This window comes from Lontra canadensis, unplaced genomic scaffold, assembly GCF_010015895.1.
Source record: "Lontra canadensis isolate GAN:19392208 unplaced genomic scaffold, GSC_riverotter_1.0 scaffold107, whole genome shotgun sequence".
Classification (NCBI taxonomy): domain Eukaryota; kingdom Metazoa; phylum Chordata; class Mammalia; order Carnivora; family Mustelidae; genus Lontra; species Lontra canadensis.
The window spans coordinates 4,726,314-4,744,780 of record NW_022631101.1 but is presented as its reverse complement, the minus strand read 5'-3'; the positions used below and the strand labels follow the sequence as shown (position 1 = coordinate 4,744,780).

Here is an 18,467-nt window from a genome sequence, read left to right as displayed (position 1 = left end):
TGGGTGGGACACAAAAACCCAGAGCTGAGAAGGGGTCATCAAGAGGGAGCCACGTGGTTTCATGTGTCTCAGTTGTAGAACAGGCCTGGCAAGCAGCTGACCTAAAGTTCCAACAGGAAGGATGGTGTCCTCTCTGGGCTCTCTAGCACTCCTCCATGGTCCCAGAACTTGCTGTGACATGAGGCAATGTGGCATTTTAAGATGTCACTCGTAAATGAATGATACCTCTCTGTGGAATTGGGGCCATCCACTTCCCTTTGATTCCAGAAGTTTCAAGGCCAAAGCAGGGTTTAGCACATTGGTATTCCCTACCCTGGAGCCTGACAAAACACCTGGCTTGAACAAATGGTACATGAGGAACATTCTAGCTGTCATTTCCGTATATCACAATTTCTACCATCAAGCACATCTTCTGTGAACCACGTGGCAATATACAGTGCAGCTTTCCCAAATATATCCTACTGCTTCCAGTACCACTAACTCCCACAGCAAACTGGGTCTCATACTGTATAACCAACTTTAAATGGGGGAAGGGAATTATGGGAAGAGGTGACATGTACATGTGGGAGGGTGTCCTTCTGAGTGGGAGGTTTGGGAGGTTAGAGGAGTGGAAAGTTCTAGCTATTTGGTGTTAGTTTACATGCTCTTCTTAGCTTCTGTGGTTTAGTTAAGAAAGTACAACAGAGGAAAGGGAAGGAAAAGCCTAGACTTTTTTTAAAGAAAAGAGCAAGGTGCTGGGTCTTAGGAACTAAATTTAGCCAGGGCCATTTTGGAGAAAACTTTTAAAAATGAAAGCTATATGGGACACCTGGATGGCTCAGCTAGTTGACCATCCAACTCTTGGTTTTGGCTCAGGTTGTGATCTCAGGGTTGTGGGATCAAGCCCTGCATCAGGCTCTGTAGTCAGTGTGGAGTCTGCTTCAGATTCTCTCTTCCTCACCCTCCCACTCACTCTAAAATAAATAAAATCTTTAAAAAAAAAACTATCTAAAAAAATGAGAGTGACACAAGGGCACCTAACTGGCTCAATCAGAAGAGCATATGGCTCTTTGTCTCAGGGTGGTGAGTTTGAGCCCCACATCTACTTAAAAGTAAAGTCTTTTAAAAGAATGAGGCACACCTGGGTGGCTCAGTTATTTGGGCATCTACCTTTGGCTCAGGTCATGATCTCAGGGTCCTAGGATCGAATTTCAGGTTGGGCTCCCTGCTCATGCTCTCTCACAAGTAAATAAATAAGTATCTTTAAAAAAAAAATAAAAGCCACCACATAGTATTAGCAAGAACATTAACTGCAGTAAATAGAGGATTGATATATATATATATATATATATATATATATATATATATATATTCGTTGTATCTCATAAGCACTTGTAGCTCACATTTGGTGGCTACTCAATATGTGCTGGGCACTCAGTTCAAAGTGCTTATTTACATCTATTTATTTATCCTCACAACAGCCCTCTGAAGTAGGTCTTGTGCCCATTTTACAGATGAGGATGCTGAGGCCCTAGGAGGTTCCATGACTCTCCCAGGATCACTCAGGTAGCAGGTGTCAGAGCTGAGATTTCAATCAGCCAACTGGCTCTACCTCTTAATTCCCATGTTCTCAACTACTGTGTTTTCATGAAACTTGTGTACAAATTTTCTAATCACTCTTTATGGATAAAGAGATGTATTTATTTGGGGGCAGGGAGCTTACAATGTGATTTCAACTTTAGAACTCAGATGAACTGTGTTCAGATGTCTGGGGCTTTGCTGCCACCCAGTAGTAGGAAGTATTGCTACTTGTTACTTTCTAAACTCCTTGTTACCTGTAAGCGTGAACTTGCTGATGTCTGCTGAGACCTGCAGCAAAGGGCTGACAAGGTTGACACTGCTGGTTTCTCTTGTGTGTGAACTCTCTGGTGCTGACTGAGATGCACACTGAGGCCAAAGGCTTTCCCACATACCCTACAGGCATAAGGCTTCTCCCCAGTGTGAATTCTCTCATGCTGCATCAGATTTGCTTTCTGGGCAAAGGCTTTCCCACATTCAGCACACACGTAAGGCTTCTCCCCAGTGTGAATTCTCTGGTGAACAGAAAGGCATGAGCTCTGGCTAAAGGCTTTCCCGCATTCCTGACAAACATAAGGCTTCTCTCCAGTGTGAATTCTCTGGTGAACAGAAAGGCACGAGCGCTGCCTGAAGGCTTTCCCGCATTCCTGACAAACATAAGGCTTTTCTCCGGTGTGAACTCGCTGGTGAACAGAAAGGCACGAGCTCTGGCTGAAGGCTTTCCCGCATTCCTGACAAACATAAGGCTTTTCTCCGGTGTGAACTCTCTGGTGTTGAGTGAGCTGAGCACCCAGGCTGAAGGTTTTCCCACAATCTGGGCATTTGTGGTGTTTCTCACCTGTGTGATCTCTCTGATGCTTAGAAAGGCACGAGCTCTGATGGAATGATTTTCCACATTCGTTACACTCAAAGGACTTCTTTCTAGCATGACCTCTCTGATCCTCAGTAAGGTAGTTACCGTGGGCAAAGGCTTTGTCGCACTTGTTAAACTGGAAGAGTTTCTCTGCAGTGTGGATTAACCAATGTTCTGAAAGATGTGCGCTCTCACTGAAGGTCTTTCCACATTCATTACATTTAAAGGGGTGCTCACTCTTGTGGACAGACTGATGTTTGGTGAGGGAAGTGCTATGGATGAAGGCCTTCCCACAGTTCCCACATTCATACCGCCTTGCCCCAGAGTGGATGCTCTGGTGGCGAATGAGCTGTGTACTTTGGCCAAAGGCTTTTCCACACTGGTTACACTCAAAGGGCTTCACCCTGGTGTGAACCCTCTCGTGTTGAGTCAGGTATTTGCTGCGGCTAAAGGTTTTCTCGCATTTGTTACATTTAAAGTGCTTCTCGCCTATCCTTGGTTGCTCCCTCTGCTCCGAGTCCTGATTCAAGATCCTCCCGCTCTCCCCACGTCCTTGTTTTTCTCTGGTGTGAACAGTCTGGTGGCAAGTTAGGGTGGAGCTGCAGAGGAAGTTCTCACCACACTCCTGACATTCATAAGGGGTCTCCACACTGTGCATTTTCTGGTGTTGGACAAGGTGTTCATTGTGGCTGAAAGCTTCCTTGCATTTAGCACAGCTGTAGGGCTCTTCTGTGGCATGGACGGACTGATGTCGAATCAGGTGGGAGGGCCGGCTGAAACTCTTGATGCATTTGTGACATTTGTAGGGCCGGTAACCGGTGTGAATCCTCTGATGTTCATTAAGGTGAGTGTTCCGGTAGAAGGCTTTCCCACACTCACTGCATTTGTAAGGCTTCTCTCCACTGTGAACCCTCTGGTGGATCTTTAGGGTTGAGACATTCCTGAAGGGTTTCCCACACTGATCACACTTGTAAGGCTTTTCTCCGGTGTGAACAGACTGGTGTTTGGAGAGCAGCAAGCTCTGCCTGAAGACCTTCCCGCCCTCCTGACACTCAGCGGGAGTGTTTGCAGCATGGATTTTCTCGTGTCGGAGGAGGTATTTATGGAAGTTGAAGGTCGCCTTGCATTTGGCACATTCATAGCGTTTCCGGGTGTGGGTCTTCTGATGCTGCGTAAGGTGAAAGGTTCGGCTGAAATTCTTGCCACACTCACTGCATCTGTAGGACTGACTCCCTGTGTGGGTTTTCTGATGCTCAGCAGGCTGTAAGCTGGGATCCGACGGCTGGTCACCATCTTCATTCTTAGGTGGTTTTTCTCCAGTGTGACTTTTCTGATGCCACAGGTGGTGTATATTCTGACTGGAAGTCTTCCCATGCTTGGTAGACACGTGGGATTTGTAGCCTGTATGAGTCATCAGAGGCACAAAGAGGCAAGAACTCTGGCTGAAACCTTCCTCATACTCTTGATGCACGGTGGGTTTCTCTCTAGTATGAATAATCCAGTGCTGGATAAGGTGGTAACTCTGGCCAAAGCTCTTCCCACATTCACTACATTTATACAGTTTCTCCTCTTCCTGGACAGTCTCCTGTCGGCTCTGGTCTAAGTCACAGCCAAAGTCATTCCCATGTTCCAGAGATGTAGCTGGTGCCGGGCTCTTTTCAGGAAGATTGTGTATCACAGAATCCTCTCCTGTGGAGAGGAGGGACTCAGGACCGAGGTCTCCCTTGAGATCATGACTCCTGCCTTCTATGGGACTTTCCTTGTTGGTAACAAAGTCAGACCTCAGAAAACTTTCTGGATCTCCTAGGAAACTATCTAACCAACTCTCGCCTATACAGGCTTTCCCCCAACTGGAGTTCCAGAGGCCATCCTCGGAAAATGTCTCCACGATCTCCTTGGACAGTCCTTCTTCCAAGAAGTCTTGGCCCAGAAGACAGTTCTTGACCTCAGCCGGGTCTGAAAGAGAGGTAAAATGCAAATGTCTCCCGTTCCCTGGGGTAAAAAATGTCAGGAGGTGCAGGGTGAGAACACAGACAAGAGGGAGAACGGGGGATGGCTCCCCGGTAAGCCTGTCCTCAAGGCAATGAAGGAGAAGGGGCCAAAGTGGTGACCTGGCTGGAACCGGCATCACAGGAAATTAAGAGCCCACTTCCAGGACAGTTAAGCGGGGAACTGGGCAGCCACGGGGTCCCCCCTGGGAACGGGAGCCTCTCAGCAGATAGTCTCTGCCACCACCCCCATCGGCTATGGCCTGCTTCCTGTAGAAGGGGCAGGAGATACAGATGATAATAATGCAGTACAGTTATTACCGCTGGAGGACAGATGTGGTTGGCAAAGGCGTGGCTACACATGCTTGGAAACAGCGTATATTGTTAAGGTACTGGGATTCTGTGCCTGGGCCAGTCACCTCTGTACAAACACTGGTGCACTCAAAAGGAGGCTACAGAGGTCCGAGCTCACGAGCTCACAAGCAGTGAGCCAAGAACAGAGCTGCACCCTGACTGGGTGGTGGAGGCCAAGACTGAGCCATGCGGCCACTACCCTGTGGTCTCTGATTCAGGGGCCCTTCTTATGTGAATGATGTGACCATGAGAAAAGCCTTCTGTGCCCCAGGCAAGGCCCCTGCCTCTGCCTTTTCCCACTGGGGACATCTCGACGAGGCTAACAGCCTCAATGCCTAACCTGCTCCCCCGCCCCAAAGGAGCTGTGGCCTAGGGGAGACCCGAACAAATATTCTGGGCTGCACCTAGCCCTGGGCTTGCTTATTCCCAGATGCAGTCACCCACAGTGCCCTATGGGGCGGACCTGTACAAAGAGGGGTGAAACGGACTGGGGGTTCGCAGGGCTCAAGGGGCACACGGCAGGAAGGTGGACAGACTAACTCAGGGCCTGAAAGGACCAAAGAGGGAACAAAAGAAAGCCACCAGACAGCCACATGCTGAACACTGATGGAGACGGAGATAAGACAGGTCCGCAGAGGGAGGGTCCCAACCCACTAGGACAAGCGGACAGAAGCCAGCACACAGCAGAGCGGCACTCATCAGCCCAGGGTCAAGATGTCGGGATAAATGTTCTGGGTCTGCCGGAAGTTCCAAAGATGGGTGGCACACGAAGGGCCAGGTCCCACAGGCCCACCGCCCTCCCGTCCCGGCCCACTCACTGGGGCCGGCTGATTCTGGGCGTTCTCTCTCCAGCACCTTCTGCTCTTCGGCGCCATCTGGCTGGGAGGTCAGTCTGGGTCTGGAAGGGTCTGCAGGCAGAGAAGAGCACCGCCATCCACCAGGACGCGGAGGGCCAGCCGGCTGCATAGCGGGAAGCTTCTGGCTGTCCTGCCCAGCCAGTGCTTTATTCAGCACACTACTCCTGACGGCCACACTGAGTGACTCCAGGGACACCTGCCCTGCTGGGTTCCCAGTCCGGTGGAGGAGAGGGACCCGGTCACAATCCAGGGCGATCAGAGCTGTGACAGCCGGGGCTGGGGATACAAAGGACCTGCCACAGCTCTTGAGGAATGAGCGGTCTGCCAGGTGGAGAGAGGCTCATACTTACGCCGCCATCCGTGGCTCCCGCATTCACCAGGGAGTGCACATCACCCGAGGCCTCCGTGGGCCGGGCCAGGATGGAGCATGCTGGGTTCCCACGGACCAGTCGGCCCCGTGCTCTGCCCCCTGCAGACTGTTCAAGGAAGGGAGCAGAGTCATAATACCAGGGGGGACCGTGCTACAGTGGAGGAAAAGCCCCTCCTGGCTTGAAATGAAAGGGCCGAGAGCCACGCAATGCAGGCGCCTCTAGAAGCTGAAAAGGGGCAAAGAAACACCCTTCCCTGGAGCCTCCCAAAGGATCGAGCCCTGTCAGACCCGTTTTGTACTTCCAACCTCCAGAACTATATGAACTGTCTCACTGCGGTGTCCGTAGCACAGGAGCAGCCACAGGAAGCCAGTACGCCACTCAGACACGCACACAAGCACGCGGGGGAGTCAAGGGAAACATGCCTTTACCGGGGGCCCTAGTTTAAAAACAGAAAAGACGCGGAGGTCTGAGCCAAGCTGCTTGTGTCACACACATCGAGCGGAGCTGAGAGAAAATCTGCAAGGCTGGCCCGTGGCTGGTGTCTGGGAACCTGGACTGGAGGTGTGTGCCCGATCTCCCGGACCAAGATGAGCTGTGCCTCCACGGTCATGCTGAACTTCTGCTCTCCTGCTGGGAGTCTAGAATCCTGTCATGTTCCAGGCAGAGGGCGCGTCTGTGACCAGCCCCCAAATAAAGACTATGGGAGCTGGGTCTCCTTAACACACGTTTCCTGGTAGACATTTCACAGGTGCTGTCACCTCGGTAAGCATCCTGTGGGAGTCCACAGGGAGAGGGCTCTGGGAGCTGGCTCTGGTTTCCCCTGGGCCGCCTGTGCTGGGTCCTTTCTCTGTCCCATGTCGTAGCTAGGAGTACGACTACATGTTGAGTCCTCCCGCCCTCGGGGAGTACCCATCCTAGCTTCAGGAGACAGAGTATCAGGGGAGCAGTTAGCAAGTGCAGGGGAGGTGGGCGAGCAGAGCAGAAGACAGAGGAGGACTTGCTCACAGGCCGTCCTGGGGACAGCGAGGGGATGAGTCTAGCAGAGGGGAAGGCAGATGAGAGGACCCTGTGTGTCAGCTCAACAAGGACAAAGAGAAAAGTGCTGATGAGGCCAGAGGGGCAGGTGGAGGCCAATCGGGGTCTCTCAACCTCCTGACATTTGGGGTTGGATAATCCTCAGCTGTAGGGACTGTCCTTGCATTCCAGGACATGTGGCAGTGAGCCTGGGCACACCCCCCACTCCCAAGGGCCGACAATTAGCAAGGGCATTGCCAATGTCCCCGGAGCGGGGGTTGTGGCCAGAACCACCCGGCTGAGCACGGTTGGGCCACATCATGCTGGTTCCCTGGTGCTCAGGAGCCAGGAGTTTATCCTGGGGGACAGGAGCCACTGGGCAGGGCAGTGACTGGGCCCCCAGAGCTGGAGGGGACACTCACTTAGAAGGAAAAGGTTCTGGTAGTTGTCCAGCGCTGTGTCCCAGAACACGTCCCCCTGGTCCAGCCCTAGGTGCTCCCAGTCCAAGGTGAAGTCCATGGCTGCATCCCCAAGAGGTGCAAATTCCTGAAATGTGACACACCGTCAGTGACACCGGGACTGGAGTCAGGGAGGGACCGAATGGCTTACTCCATGCACCCCACTCTCAACATACCAGGCCTTTGACAAAAATCATCTCCTGAGAAGCCTGAGACTTAAGGGACTGGGGCATCCCCATATTTTTATAGGTGAGATATGGAGTCTTGGAGAGGGGACGTGAGATCCCCTCAAGGTCACACAAGCAGGACTTAAATCCACTTAAAGCTGCCTGTTGCTTAAATCTACTTACTGGGGCTCTTGCTTTTGAGTGTTCATTCAAAATTTTAAGTTCTTATGGAAATTTTCAAACAAATACAGAAGTAGAGATTTGCAGGTAACAGACTTCCATGTACCTATCACCCAACTTCAAACCCTGTTAAGATTGGTCTGTTTTGTTCATTAAAGGTTTTGGGGGGAGGGAGAGCAAAATATTTCAAAATGAATCCCAGGCAGGATCTGATTTCCCCTGTGAATACTTAAATATTTACAATAGAACTCCTTAATCACTGACTACCTAGACCATACTCAAAATCTGAATGCAGATTTGTCTAACATCTCAGAGGTGGTTTTTTCATTTTTTAATTGGTTAAAAACAATAACAACAACAAACAAACAAAAACAAAAAAAACCCACAACACCAAAGTGCCACTTCATCCAGTGGCATTAAACGCTCACATTATGAGGCCATCACCAGAACTTACTTAGTCTTGCAGAACTGGAAACTCTGTCCCCTTTATTTTTTTTAAGATTTTATTAATTTATTCATTTGTCAGAGAGCACAAGCAGGCAGAGTGGCAGACAGAGGCAGAGAGAGAAGCAGGCTCCCCGATGAGCAGGGAGCCTGATGCGGGACTGGATCCCAGGACCCAGGGATCACGACCTGAGCCAAAGGCAGCGGCTTAACTGACTGAGCCACCCAGGCATCCCAACTCTGTCCCCTTTAACCACCATCTCCCCACCCCCACCCCACCCCCTGGCACCACCATTTGGGTTTTGGTCTCGATGATTTGACCGCTCTGGGTCTGACAGTATGTTTTTCTGGCTTGTTGGCATCAGAAGCCAAAGCGGCCCTTGCCCTCCACCATCCTGACTGAAGGTCCCCCATTATAGACGTGACAATTCCTCTTGCTGTCATTTGGCTGATCCTCTCCCCACTGCATCTCTGGGAAACTGTGTGGCAAGCGGCCTGATTAGATTCAGATGACTTCTGAGGGGGAGCAAGAGCCCTCGGAGGTAGTGCTGGGTCCATTTTGAGGCACCCGAAAGTCCAACTCTAAGTGACACCATATTTCTTAATTTGAAAACTTCCTAGTGAATAGGGACTTAGAATAAACCCTCCAATATTCGAGAAGTATTGACAATAAAGTGCCAGCCTTGGGGCCCTGGGTGGCTCAGTGGATTAAGTGTCTGCCTTGGGCTCAGGTCATGATCTCAGGGTCCTGAGATCGAGCCCCGCATCAGGCTCCTTGCTCAACAGGGAGTCTGCTTCTCCCTCTGTCTCTCAACCCTCTCTCTCTCTCTCTCAAATACATAAATAAAATCTTTAAAAAAAAAAAAAAAAGTGCCAGCCTTCTCCCAAGCACCCCATCTCCAGGAAGACCCAAGGCTCTGTGGTGTGCTCCCTCCAGACTGCTATCAATGCACACATAGGCATGGTTTTGTTTTTTGTGTTTTTTTTAAGATTTATTCATTTGAGAGAGAGAAAGCATGAGGGGAAGGAGCAGAAAGAAAGGAAGAGAGACTGTCAAGCAAACTCCACGCTGAGAGCAGAGGCCGACACAGAGCTCGGTTCCATGACCCTGAGATCATAAGCTGAGCCGAAACCAAGAGTCGGAAGCTTAAGTGACTATACCACCCACGTGCCCCTACAGGGATGTTTTACCTGAGAACGGAACCCGAGTCTCTAGCTGGGCTTGGCACTTGGCCCCACTACCTTCCCCTCTGGATGACCACTGGCAAGTAAGTCACATGCCCCTTCTGAACCCTGATTCCTACCCCATTAGTAAAATGGGACTAATGAGCCCCATGGCATAGGGCTACTCCAAGAAGTGACCTAGTCCTCCTATCACGTAGGAAGGATCCAAGCAAAGGAACCAAAGGACAGGTCCACGCCTCTCCATCCCCATCACACGTCTCATCCAGGAGTCCTCATTCACCACCTCCTTGAAAGCTGGATTATCCCGTTTACAAAAGACTGAGACCCAGAGAATCAGATTCACCTGCCCAAAGTCACACATTCTCTAAGTGGGGGCAAAGGAGCAAGAGCCCCATCAGCGTGACCCTAGGATGCCAACCAGTTAGAGGCATGACCCTGTAGTCTGTCAGACCCCCAGATCCAATTCTGGTTCTGCTATTTATGAACCGTGGGATCTTGTTATTCCATATCTCTAAGGCCCTGTTTCCTCATCTCTAAAATACAGCTGCTGTGGGGATGAAGTGAGCCAAGGCCTGTCTGCACAGCACCACCCATCGGCCAGGGACCACTGCACACCTGCTCCAAGCCTGCCTCATGCCAAGCACCCAGCAGAGAAGTCTAGTCCTTACGGGATTTAGTCTGGGTGAGTCCTACTGATATTTGTGGAAAATGCTTTGTAAAACTCTTAAGAATTAACAGTCAACACACACACGTGGGTATGTTAAAAAAAAATGCTCATCTTCAGAGAATGACAGTAAGGAACTGATCTGATATTGAAAATTGGTAAATAAGAGGAAAGAATCAAGCATTTATCCCACCTCTGCTATATGAACTGTATCAGTGGGTTACCAAATAGATGAAAGGTATCTTTTTTTAAGAGAGAGAGTGTGTGTGTATGCAGCAGGGGAGGGGCCAAAGAGAGGGAGAGAGAGAATCTCAAGCAGACTCCACGCTCAGGGCAGAGTCCAATGCAGGGCTCGATCTCACAACCCTGAGATCATGACCTGAGCTGAAACCAAGAGTCAGACGCCTAACCAACTCAGCCACCCAGGCGCCCCAGGGAGCTCTTTTTATAAGAGTATTCCAACTAATGAAAAGGAACGAGGGAATTAGAGCACCACCATCTCACAGGCCGTGAGGAATGCAGAGATGAGAGCATAAGTGTGTCTGCCAAAAGGATTAGCTGAGACTGATCAGGCCTCTGAATCCCTCCACCAACTGAGAGCGTGCTGAATGGCAGCAAAAGTATGTAACCAGCAAAAAAAAAAAAAAAAACCAGACTGGGAGAAATTCTACAGGTCAAACAGCCCTGGTTCTTCAATGGACAAACTACTAAGAACAAAACAGGACAGAGGAGGAACCTGTATGTTAAGAACCCCCCCACCCCCACAAAAAAGCATTAAAAAAAGAGATGGGGCAACAGGGACATGCATTTGGGTGATAAAACTATTGTTCAAAAAACCAGAAGGAAGGAGCGCCTCAGTGGCTCAGTAAGTTGGGTGTCTGGTCTTGATTTCCACTCAGGTCATGATCTCAGGGTGGTGGGATGGAGTCCAGCATTGGGCTTTGTGCTGAGCATGGGGTCGGCTTGAGATTCTCTTTCTCCCTCTGCCTCTCCCCACTTCCCCCCCACACCAACTTCTCTAAAGGAAATGATGACTACAAAACTCAGGTTATTTATGGGGACACAAGAAGGCTGGGATATAGCCCACTGAGGGCCTCCAGGATGGCCAAGATCTCACTCTTAACCCGGTTGGTGTTTGCCTTCACTAAGTCATTCATTTGACGTGCATGGGTTTCTGTATTTGTGCTTTATTTTACAACAAAGATTTCGGGACACCTTAGTGGCTCAGTCGGCTGAGCATCTGACTCTTGATCTCAATTCAGGTCTTGACTTCAGGGTCATGAGTCCAGGCCCCGTGTTGGGCTCCATGCTAGGTGTAAAGCCTACTTAAAAAAATAAAAATAAAATAAAATAAATTTTAAAATTAAATTAAATTTAAAAAATACAACAGAAAGATTTCTCAAAAATTAAGCATATTAATGAAGCATATTCTCAACAGGTTTCTCCTCCTGGAAAATGTTCAAAGGTGGAAGGGCAAAGGCACAGAGACAAGCAAAAGGACAAATTCTATGATCCAGGTGAGAAATGAGACAGGAATGGGGGAGGGTGAGATGTAGACATTTTGATGATGGTGCTGACATTTCCCAAGAGATCAAATATAGCAAGTGAAAGAGAGGGACCCAGATATCGCTAAGATCTTAGCCTGAGCAGCTGGAAGGACAGAGTTGTAGCTTCCGGAGATGTGAGAGAAGCAGGTTTCAGGGCAGAGTCTGAGTTTGGTTTAGTACAAGTTAAGTTTGAGATAACCTTTTAGACCTTAGACATAATGATCCCCTAAAGACATCCACGTTCTAATCCCCAGAACTCACAGCTGTTACTTTGTATTGCAAAAAGGACTTTACAGGTGTGACAGGTTAAGGGTCCTAAGATGGGGAGCTTCTCCCAGATGATCAATGTGGGCCCTAAGTGTCAGGACCAATATCCTTATGAGGGGCAGAAGGAGTCAAAGGAGGGAGAAAGCAAGGTGATGACGGAAGCAGAGGTCAGAGGGATGTGACCACGAGTCAAGGGAACACAGGCCCCTCTAGAAGCTGCAAGAGGCATGGAAGGGATTCTCCCCGCAGCCTCCAAAACAAAGGAGCCCTGCTGACACCTTGACTTAGACTTCTAGCCTCCAGAACTAAGACAATAAATTTCTGTTGTTCAAGGCAGTTTGTTACAGCAGCCCTCGCAAACAGACCTGCTCTCACCACACCCCCCCATAACATGTGAGCTGCAGGACGGCAGGGACCACATCCGCCAGTTCCCTAGTGTGTAGATACAGCGCCTGGAACAAAGCCCACCCGGAGAAGGCACGTGGGAGCATGCAGTCCTGTTTCGGGACAAGGACGGAGACAACAGATAGTGGGGTTCAGAGATGGCAACAATAAACTGGGTCCTGATCACACCAGATGAGCTGGCGGATCAAGCCAGCACCCGCGCTGGCCTTTCCAGTTATGCGCGCTAGAATCTGCTGGCTGTTTAAACTGGGTTGAGTCAAGTGTTCTCTTATTTGTAGCTGAAACTGTTGGTATCTCTACCCTGTTGGAAGGGATTAGCCAAAGAGATTTTCTCAGCAGGCCTCCGATTAGAGAGTCCCAAGTAGCTTCCTTTCCTGGACTCCTCGACCTCAAGGGACAGCAGCACCCCTGAAATGGTGATGGAGGATGTGGGAAGACCCTGGCCTTGATCCATGGGGCACTAGGGAACCACAAAGAGTTTTATACTGGACAGTGACAAGGTGAGAGCATGCATTCATTCCTTCAACAGTCATTTCTCTTGTGTGCCAGAACCCTCTGAGAAGGCTGGAGGCATAGAGGTGTCAGACCCGGTACCTGGCCTGGAGGGGACACTCAGGGATGCTGATAGTGAGCATAAGGAGATGACAGGGCTGTGACAGAGGGTAGTATCCAGGGCTGTGTCCGGGAAAGGGTATGAGAACATTGCCTTGGAGTCAGGGAAAGCTTCCTGATCGGGTGAGATATTCAAGTTGGGCCGTTAAGGATAAGCAGGTATTTACCAGGGAGAGGAAGGTTTTCATTCATCGTTCAAGCAACACCTCAAGAACTCTCGTGTACCAGGCCTGTGCTGGTCCCTGGGGGCCCAGAGGTGAGTCCCAATCCATACCAGTCCCCAAGGAGCACCGTGTATGGTGGGGCTGCTGGACAGGGGAAGGGACAACCACATCCAGGTGGACCTGTGCTGGGGGGAGGCAGCAGGGGGTGCTACGGGAGAGCAGAGCAGAGCTGGGGAGAGCTGACGCCCAGAGAAGGTGGAGGCTGTGGAAGACTCGCCAGTGACGGCAGGCAGGGTATTCTGACAGAGGGTGGAGCCAGAGCAGAGGCTGGGAATCTGGAAAGTACAGTGGAACGTTTTATCACCAGGCCGAGAAGGGAGTTTAGAAGGGAGTTCTGGTTACACAGGGAAGCAGAGAAGATGCTGTAAGGGGGTGGGACTCAGATCACACAGGATCGTGCTGAGAAATATGGATTTCATCCTATAAGCAGCAAGGATTCCTGGAAGGAGTCCACAGGGGAGTGACAGTATAACAAGAGGATTACTTGGGGGCCACCAGAGGAAAATGAGCCTAGAATAAAGGCAGGCCAGCTGTGCAGGCTCTGGGGATGACCAATTAGGATGGAGGGGCCCTCAACTCACCTCAGTCACAGCCAACTAGGGCCCAGCAGCTGGAGGTCTCGTTCAAGCTCCCTCTCCTTTTCCTCCACGTTCCCCACTGGCAGGGCTGCAGGGGGCATAAGGGAACTGGGGCAAAGTCTCCCTTCCTCTGAGGGCTGACTCCCTGGCCATGCTGGATGAGCCCCAAAATGTCCGGAAGTAGGAGGACCAGGCAGAATGTGAGTCTCCCTGCAGGAATCACAACAATCATTTTGTACTTATTGAAACTCCCCCAGCCCCCCATTTCCACTGTGCTTCAGAGCCTACAAAGCCACTTCGTGACCATCCTTGGCACTTGTTAGAGTCCGGGTGCATGTTTGGGAGAGATGCCGATTATGGTGGTGGGACCTTCGATTAAGGTGATGGGACCTCCTGTCTCGCTCACTATGGTGTCTCAGGCCCAGCACAGTAAATACTTTCTACGTGTTTTTTGACAGAACGCAAAGTCTAATTGAACCCCTGGGATGACACTTCTGGGATTTCTAATGAGCATCTCTAGGATATAAGTCCAGATGAGTTGGCCTCCAAAACTTGCTATTCTACAATAGCAAGATTTCTCCAACTTTTTTTTTTTTAACCATGACCCACCCACAGGAACAAAGACAATATATACCATTACTACTCATTCACACGCATAACTGAACAAAAGCTTCATAAAATAATACTGAATCTTATAAAGTAAAATATATCAGGATCTTTTCTATTTTACTTCATTTAAAAAAATATATATAATATATATTATATATTATATATATATTAATATTATATAATATATAATATATATTATAAATATTATATATATATTATGGCCACTGCCAAGCTATTTTCATGACCCATAATATACAAAATACTGTAGCATAGGGCTTTTTACACATCGGTAGCCACTGTGACCTTCCTAGTTGGCACGTATCTGTGGAGTGATGAAAACACTCCCCAGTCACAAAGCAGCAGGACTTAATGATGAGCCCACAAGTCTTAAGCCTCTGGGCCCAGATGTGCTTCAAAGTTCAGAAATGTTCAGATTTTTTTAGAAGGTGATATACCATATATACAATATATTTCATTAAATTTCACAGTGCAGTGTGGGATAGGCAGCATTTGGTAATTGAACACATCGCTATTTCATATGAAGGGTATAAATATTCAATCTAGGTAGGATAATTAAAGGTTGTAACTCTTAGCAGTTCCAATCAGCAGATACCAAATTTATGGAAAAAATGATCTCCAGGGCTTTCCAGATTTTGATTGCAGATAAGGCAAAGTAGCAGACTTGTAAGTGCTAACATTTACTCATCAGTGGTTTTCCTCACATGACGGAGGTTAAGTCTCAACTTGTAAGTATAATTTGGTCCACAGATGTGTTTTTTTTTGCCCACAGAGTTGGCAGATAGGTTTTGAAAGAAAATTAAGTAGTCTCAAACTTGAAAACTGGGAAATTTCGCTTAAAAATTCTATTTCCAGTTTCCAAAAATTCCTAGGATTTGGCCCACTTAGCTGTCTGTTGGTACCTATTTAAAGCTATCTCCCTTAGATGGGGCACATGCTCCCTGATGCCCCCACAGTCCTCCTCCAGTTGGATTCTCTCCTTTAACTTATCTGTCTGACTCTCAGAGACATCTGAGTTTGAGACCTGTCTACAGTTTTCACATCACGTCTGTCCATATCTCATACACTCTAAGCCCTGGGACAGAAGAAACTGGAGCCTGACTGTGAAGCTCAAGGTCACCCAGCCTGTCAGAATAACTTGAGCCAAACAACTACAGGACTGAAAAATCTTGGGCCCTGGAGTTGGGAAGTCTTGCTTCTTAATGTGGGGCCATGGCTAGATCTAGATCATTCATGCTCTCTGCGTCTGGTTACCACATGCACAAAATGGGACAAATTATAAAATCCACAGTGCCCTATCTGTAATTCTAAAAACCAAAAAGAGTTCTGAAAACCAGAACTTTATTCATAAACCGACAGCAAAACAGAACCCGAATAGCCACATGCTGCCCATAGTGTGAAGATACACGCTTTCCCAGCAGAAATAATTTCCAAGAATTGTCCCAGATCCCTCTGGGGTATGCCTAACTATGAAATATGCACCCTATTAACTTTCTAAGCTCTGAAAAATTGTGATTCCCGAGACGCTTCCAAGGGAGCCGATAAAAGCGAGGAGCTGCTCTTGGCACAGTTGCAGAGTTCCCAGGAGGAAATCCGAGAACAGCGCGGCGCCTGGCACGCAGCAGGCGCGCTCAAATGTGAAGCAGGGCGACCTCCTGAAGAACTCCCATTCATTCGTCCCTCGAGATATGCCTCGCTTCAACTTTGGGCAACTCAACGCCTCCTTCGGCCTCAGACTCCTCAATCAAAAGTAAAATAAAAATTTAACCGCTCCTCTGTTTCAGCGAGAGCCCGACCCAGAACAGGCTCTGAACCGACAGCCTTCAAGACCCTATCTAGACACCTTACCGTCCAAGACGGCGCACCCTTTGCCGAAATCGCCCCGTGAGGGTTCCGTCACCCTTCAGGAAGGACCGAACGCCCAAACGTCCGGAGTACTCAGCGACACCAGCCTCGGCGTCTCCTCACCTGGAAGACTGCTCCGCCGGATTAACAGACGCGACTCCCGCCCAGAGGGAGACGCCAACCCAACTCCTCTCACTCGCGCCTCATAACCACTTCCGGCGCCGCGTGAATTTCCTCAAACTACTCCACTGAGGAGACTCCGCACCAGCTCGAAGACTCCGTTTCCCAGAAGACTGTGCGAGCTCCTTCCCCGGTCTTCCTATCTCCACCCGCTTCTCGGCCTTAGAGGTTCCGCTGAGCACTCTGGGAAATAGAATAGAAACGAAATCGGGGCTAGGTGGCCTGTGGGTATTGTAGTTCAGTTTTGTTTTTTTGTTTTTTTAAGATTTTATTTATTTATTTGACAGACAGAGATCACAAGTAGGCAGAGAGGCAGGCAGAGAGAGAGGAAGGGAAGCAGGCTCCCTGTTGAGCAGAGAGCCCGATGCGGGACTCGATCCTAGGACCCTGAGATCATGACCTGAGCCGAAGGCAGCGGCTTAACCCACTGAGCCACCCAGGCACCCTGTAGTTCAGTTTTTACACTGTTGAAGGACCACCTAATCAGCGCACTCGGGCCTGAAGGCGACCGAGGATTGCCATGGGAACGCGTTGAGAGGGCAGTTCCTGAAAAGACGCTTGGACGTAAGGGGCGGAGTTGAGGCGGGAAAATGATAATATGGCCTTTCTCTGATAGGCGGAGAGATGCCTCATACTTCATCCCTCCTTATGATTGGCTCCAGGTTAGCACATGCGCAATAGTACCAGGAAACTTCCAAAAGAGGGTGGAATGGGGGTGAACGATGAGGAAATAATCTCTCCCCGGCACAGCCCGAGGGCCATCTGGTTGTCAGCAGCGCCTGCGCGGGCGCTGTCCTCCCTCCGGGTGGAGGATGCGCGCGCAGCGCTTTCCGCCATCCGGAAGTTTGCGTAGGACAGCTAAGGTGAGTCCTACTCTTTGGGAAGGGTAGGAGAATTGGGCCGCAGCCGTCTGGCTTCCTATCCCGGTCACGGAGTCCAGAGGTGAGGGGAAGGTGAGGCGGAGCAGGGGGAGGTCTCCCGATCCACTGACCGCAGTCCAGTAGTGGTGCCTATGCCGTCTGCACGATCTTTTGTGGGAGACAGAGTCCCCGGGGGCAGGGGTCTGGATGAAAGAAACTTCTGGTGGCCGGGATAACTGGCCTGCCCTTGCGACCCCTGTAAGCCACTTGTTGGCTCTTGGTGGTCGTGACTACGACCGAGGTGGGCGGAGCTAGTGGGGAGTTTGACAGGTGCCCCTCCTTGGCACTACGTCATCCCTGGTTTCTTTTGAGGGCGGGGCCTAGGCGAATGGGGGTTATCTCGACACCTGTCCCTCCTGCGGGGAGGTGGAATTCAGCCTTTATCTCTTTTGCTGTGCTGTGGCTGAGAACATGCCAGGACAGAAGCAGTTCTCTTTTTTTTTTTTTAAGATTTTATTTATTTGACACAGAGATGATCACAAGTAGGCAGAGAGGCAGGCAGAGAGAGGGGGAAGCAGGCTCCCTGCTGAGAGAGAGCCCGATGCGGGGCTCGACCCCAGGACCCTGAGATCATGACCTGAGCCAAAGGCAGAGACTTAACCCACTGAGCTACCCAGGTCCTCCGATGGACGTAATTCTTGACATAGAGATGTTCAGTAAATATTTGTTGAATAAATAAAATAAATGGGTGAATGAATGATAAAGACCCCTGAGTGTTGGAGCCTTGGGTTTAAGTCCTAGCCATGTGATCTTCGACTGGTGACTTCACTTGGAGACTCCCTTCTTCCATCCATATTTCTTGAGCGTTTTCTATAGCACTAAATTCATCTGACCTATTAAACTGTTGCTCATTTGTTTATTAATGTCCCCTTTTGCCACTAGAATGTGAGCTTTCTCCAGTCAGGAGCCTGTTTGTTGCCTTGGCTGCTGTATCGCAGTGGTCAGCACATATCAGGAGTTCAGTGAATGATTACTGAATGAATGAATGAACTTAGCACATGCTGGCTATGTTGCCAATGATCAATAAACACTATCCATTATCTTCCACTTATATGTGAAGTGGACCTGAGTCAACCTCTCCACTTTCATTCATTTACAGGATACTGCTAAGATGGAGTTGTCAGCCCAGTGAATCTGAGGGCCAGACCGTGACCCCTTAAAGGTACCATC

The 18,467-nt window shown here is 49.5% G+C and overlaps 2 protein-coding genes across 8 annotated transcripts in view; one reads left to right on the top strand and one right to left on the bottom strand.

The window, feature by feature from the left end:
- Positions 1 to 1,400: 1,400 nt before the first annotated feature.
- On the bottom strand, positions 1,401 to 16,599 carry ZNF473 (zinc finger protein 473). Of its 4 annotated transcripts, XM_032839329.1 has the most exons (5): positions 16,321 to 16,599; positions 13,729 to 13,935; positions 7,417 to 7,540; positions 5,571 to 5,660; positions 1,401 to 4,366 (listed from the first exon to the last, which is right to left on the bottom strand). In XM_032839329.1, the coding sequence occupies exons 3-5, from the start codon at positions 7,511 to 7,513 to the stop codon at positions 1,785 to 1,787; spliced, it is 2,769 nt and encodes a 922-aa protein (XP_032695220.1). In that variant the 5' UTR covers positions 7,514 to 7,540; positions 13,729 to 13,935; positions 16,321 to 16,599; the 3' UTR covers positions 1,401 to 1,784. The 4 variants fall into 4 exon arrangements, with proteins under 4 accessions (XP_032695220.1, XP_032695221.1, XP_032695222.1 ...); XM_032839330.1 differs by lacking the exon at positions 13,729 to 13,935; XM_032839331.1 differs by lacking the exons at positions 13,729 to 13,935; positions 16,321 to 16,599 and adding an exon at positions 16,201 to 16,242.
- Positions 16,600 to 17,058: 459 nt separating this feature from the next.
- Positions 17,059 to 18,467, top strand: part of VRK3 (VRK serine/threonine kinase 3) — a 33,739-nt gene continuing 32,330 nt past the window's right edge. For 2 of the 4 annotated variants that reach the window (XM_032839336.1, XM_032839335.1), the window contains exons 1-2: positions 17,059 to 17,240; positions 18,397 to 18,459. The gene's annotated coding sequence lies outside the window, so the exon portion shown is untranslated. Of the gene's footprint in view, positions 17,331 to 18,396; positions 18,460 to 18,467 lie in introns of all 4 variants that reach the window. The other 2 variants (XM_032839337.1, XM_032839338.1) reach the window with 2 other exon arrangements.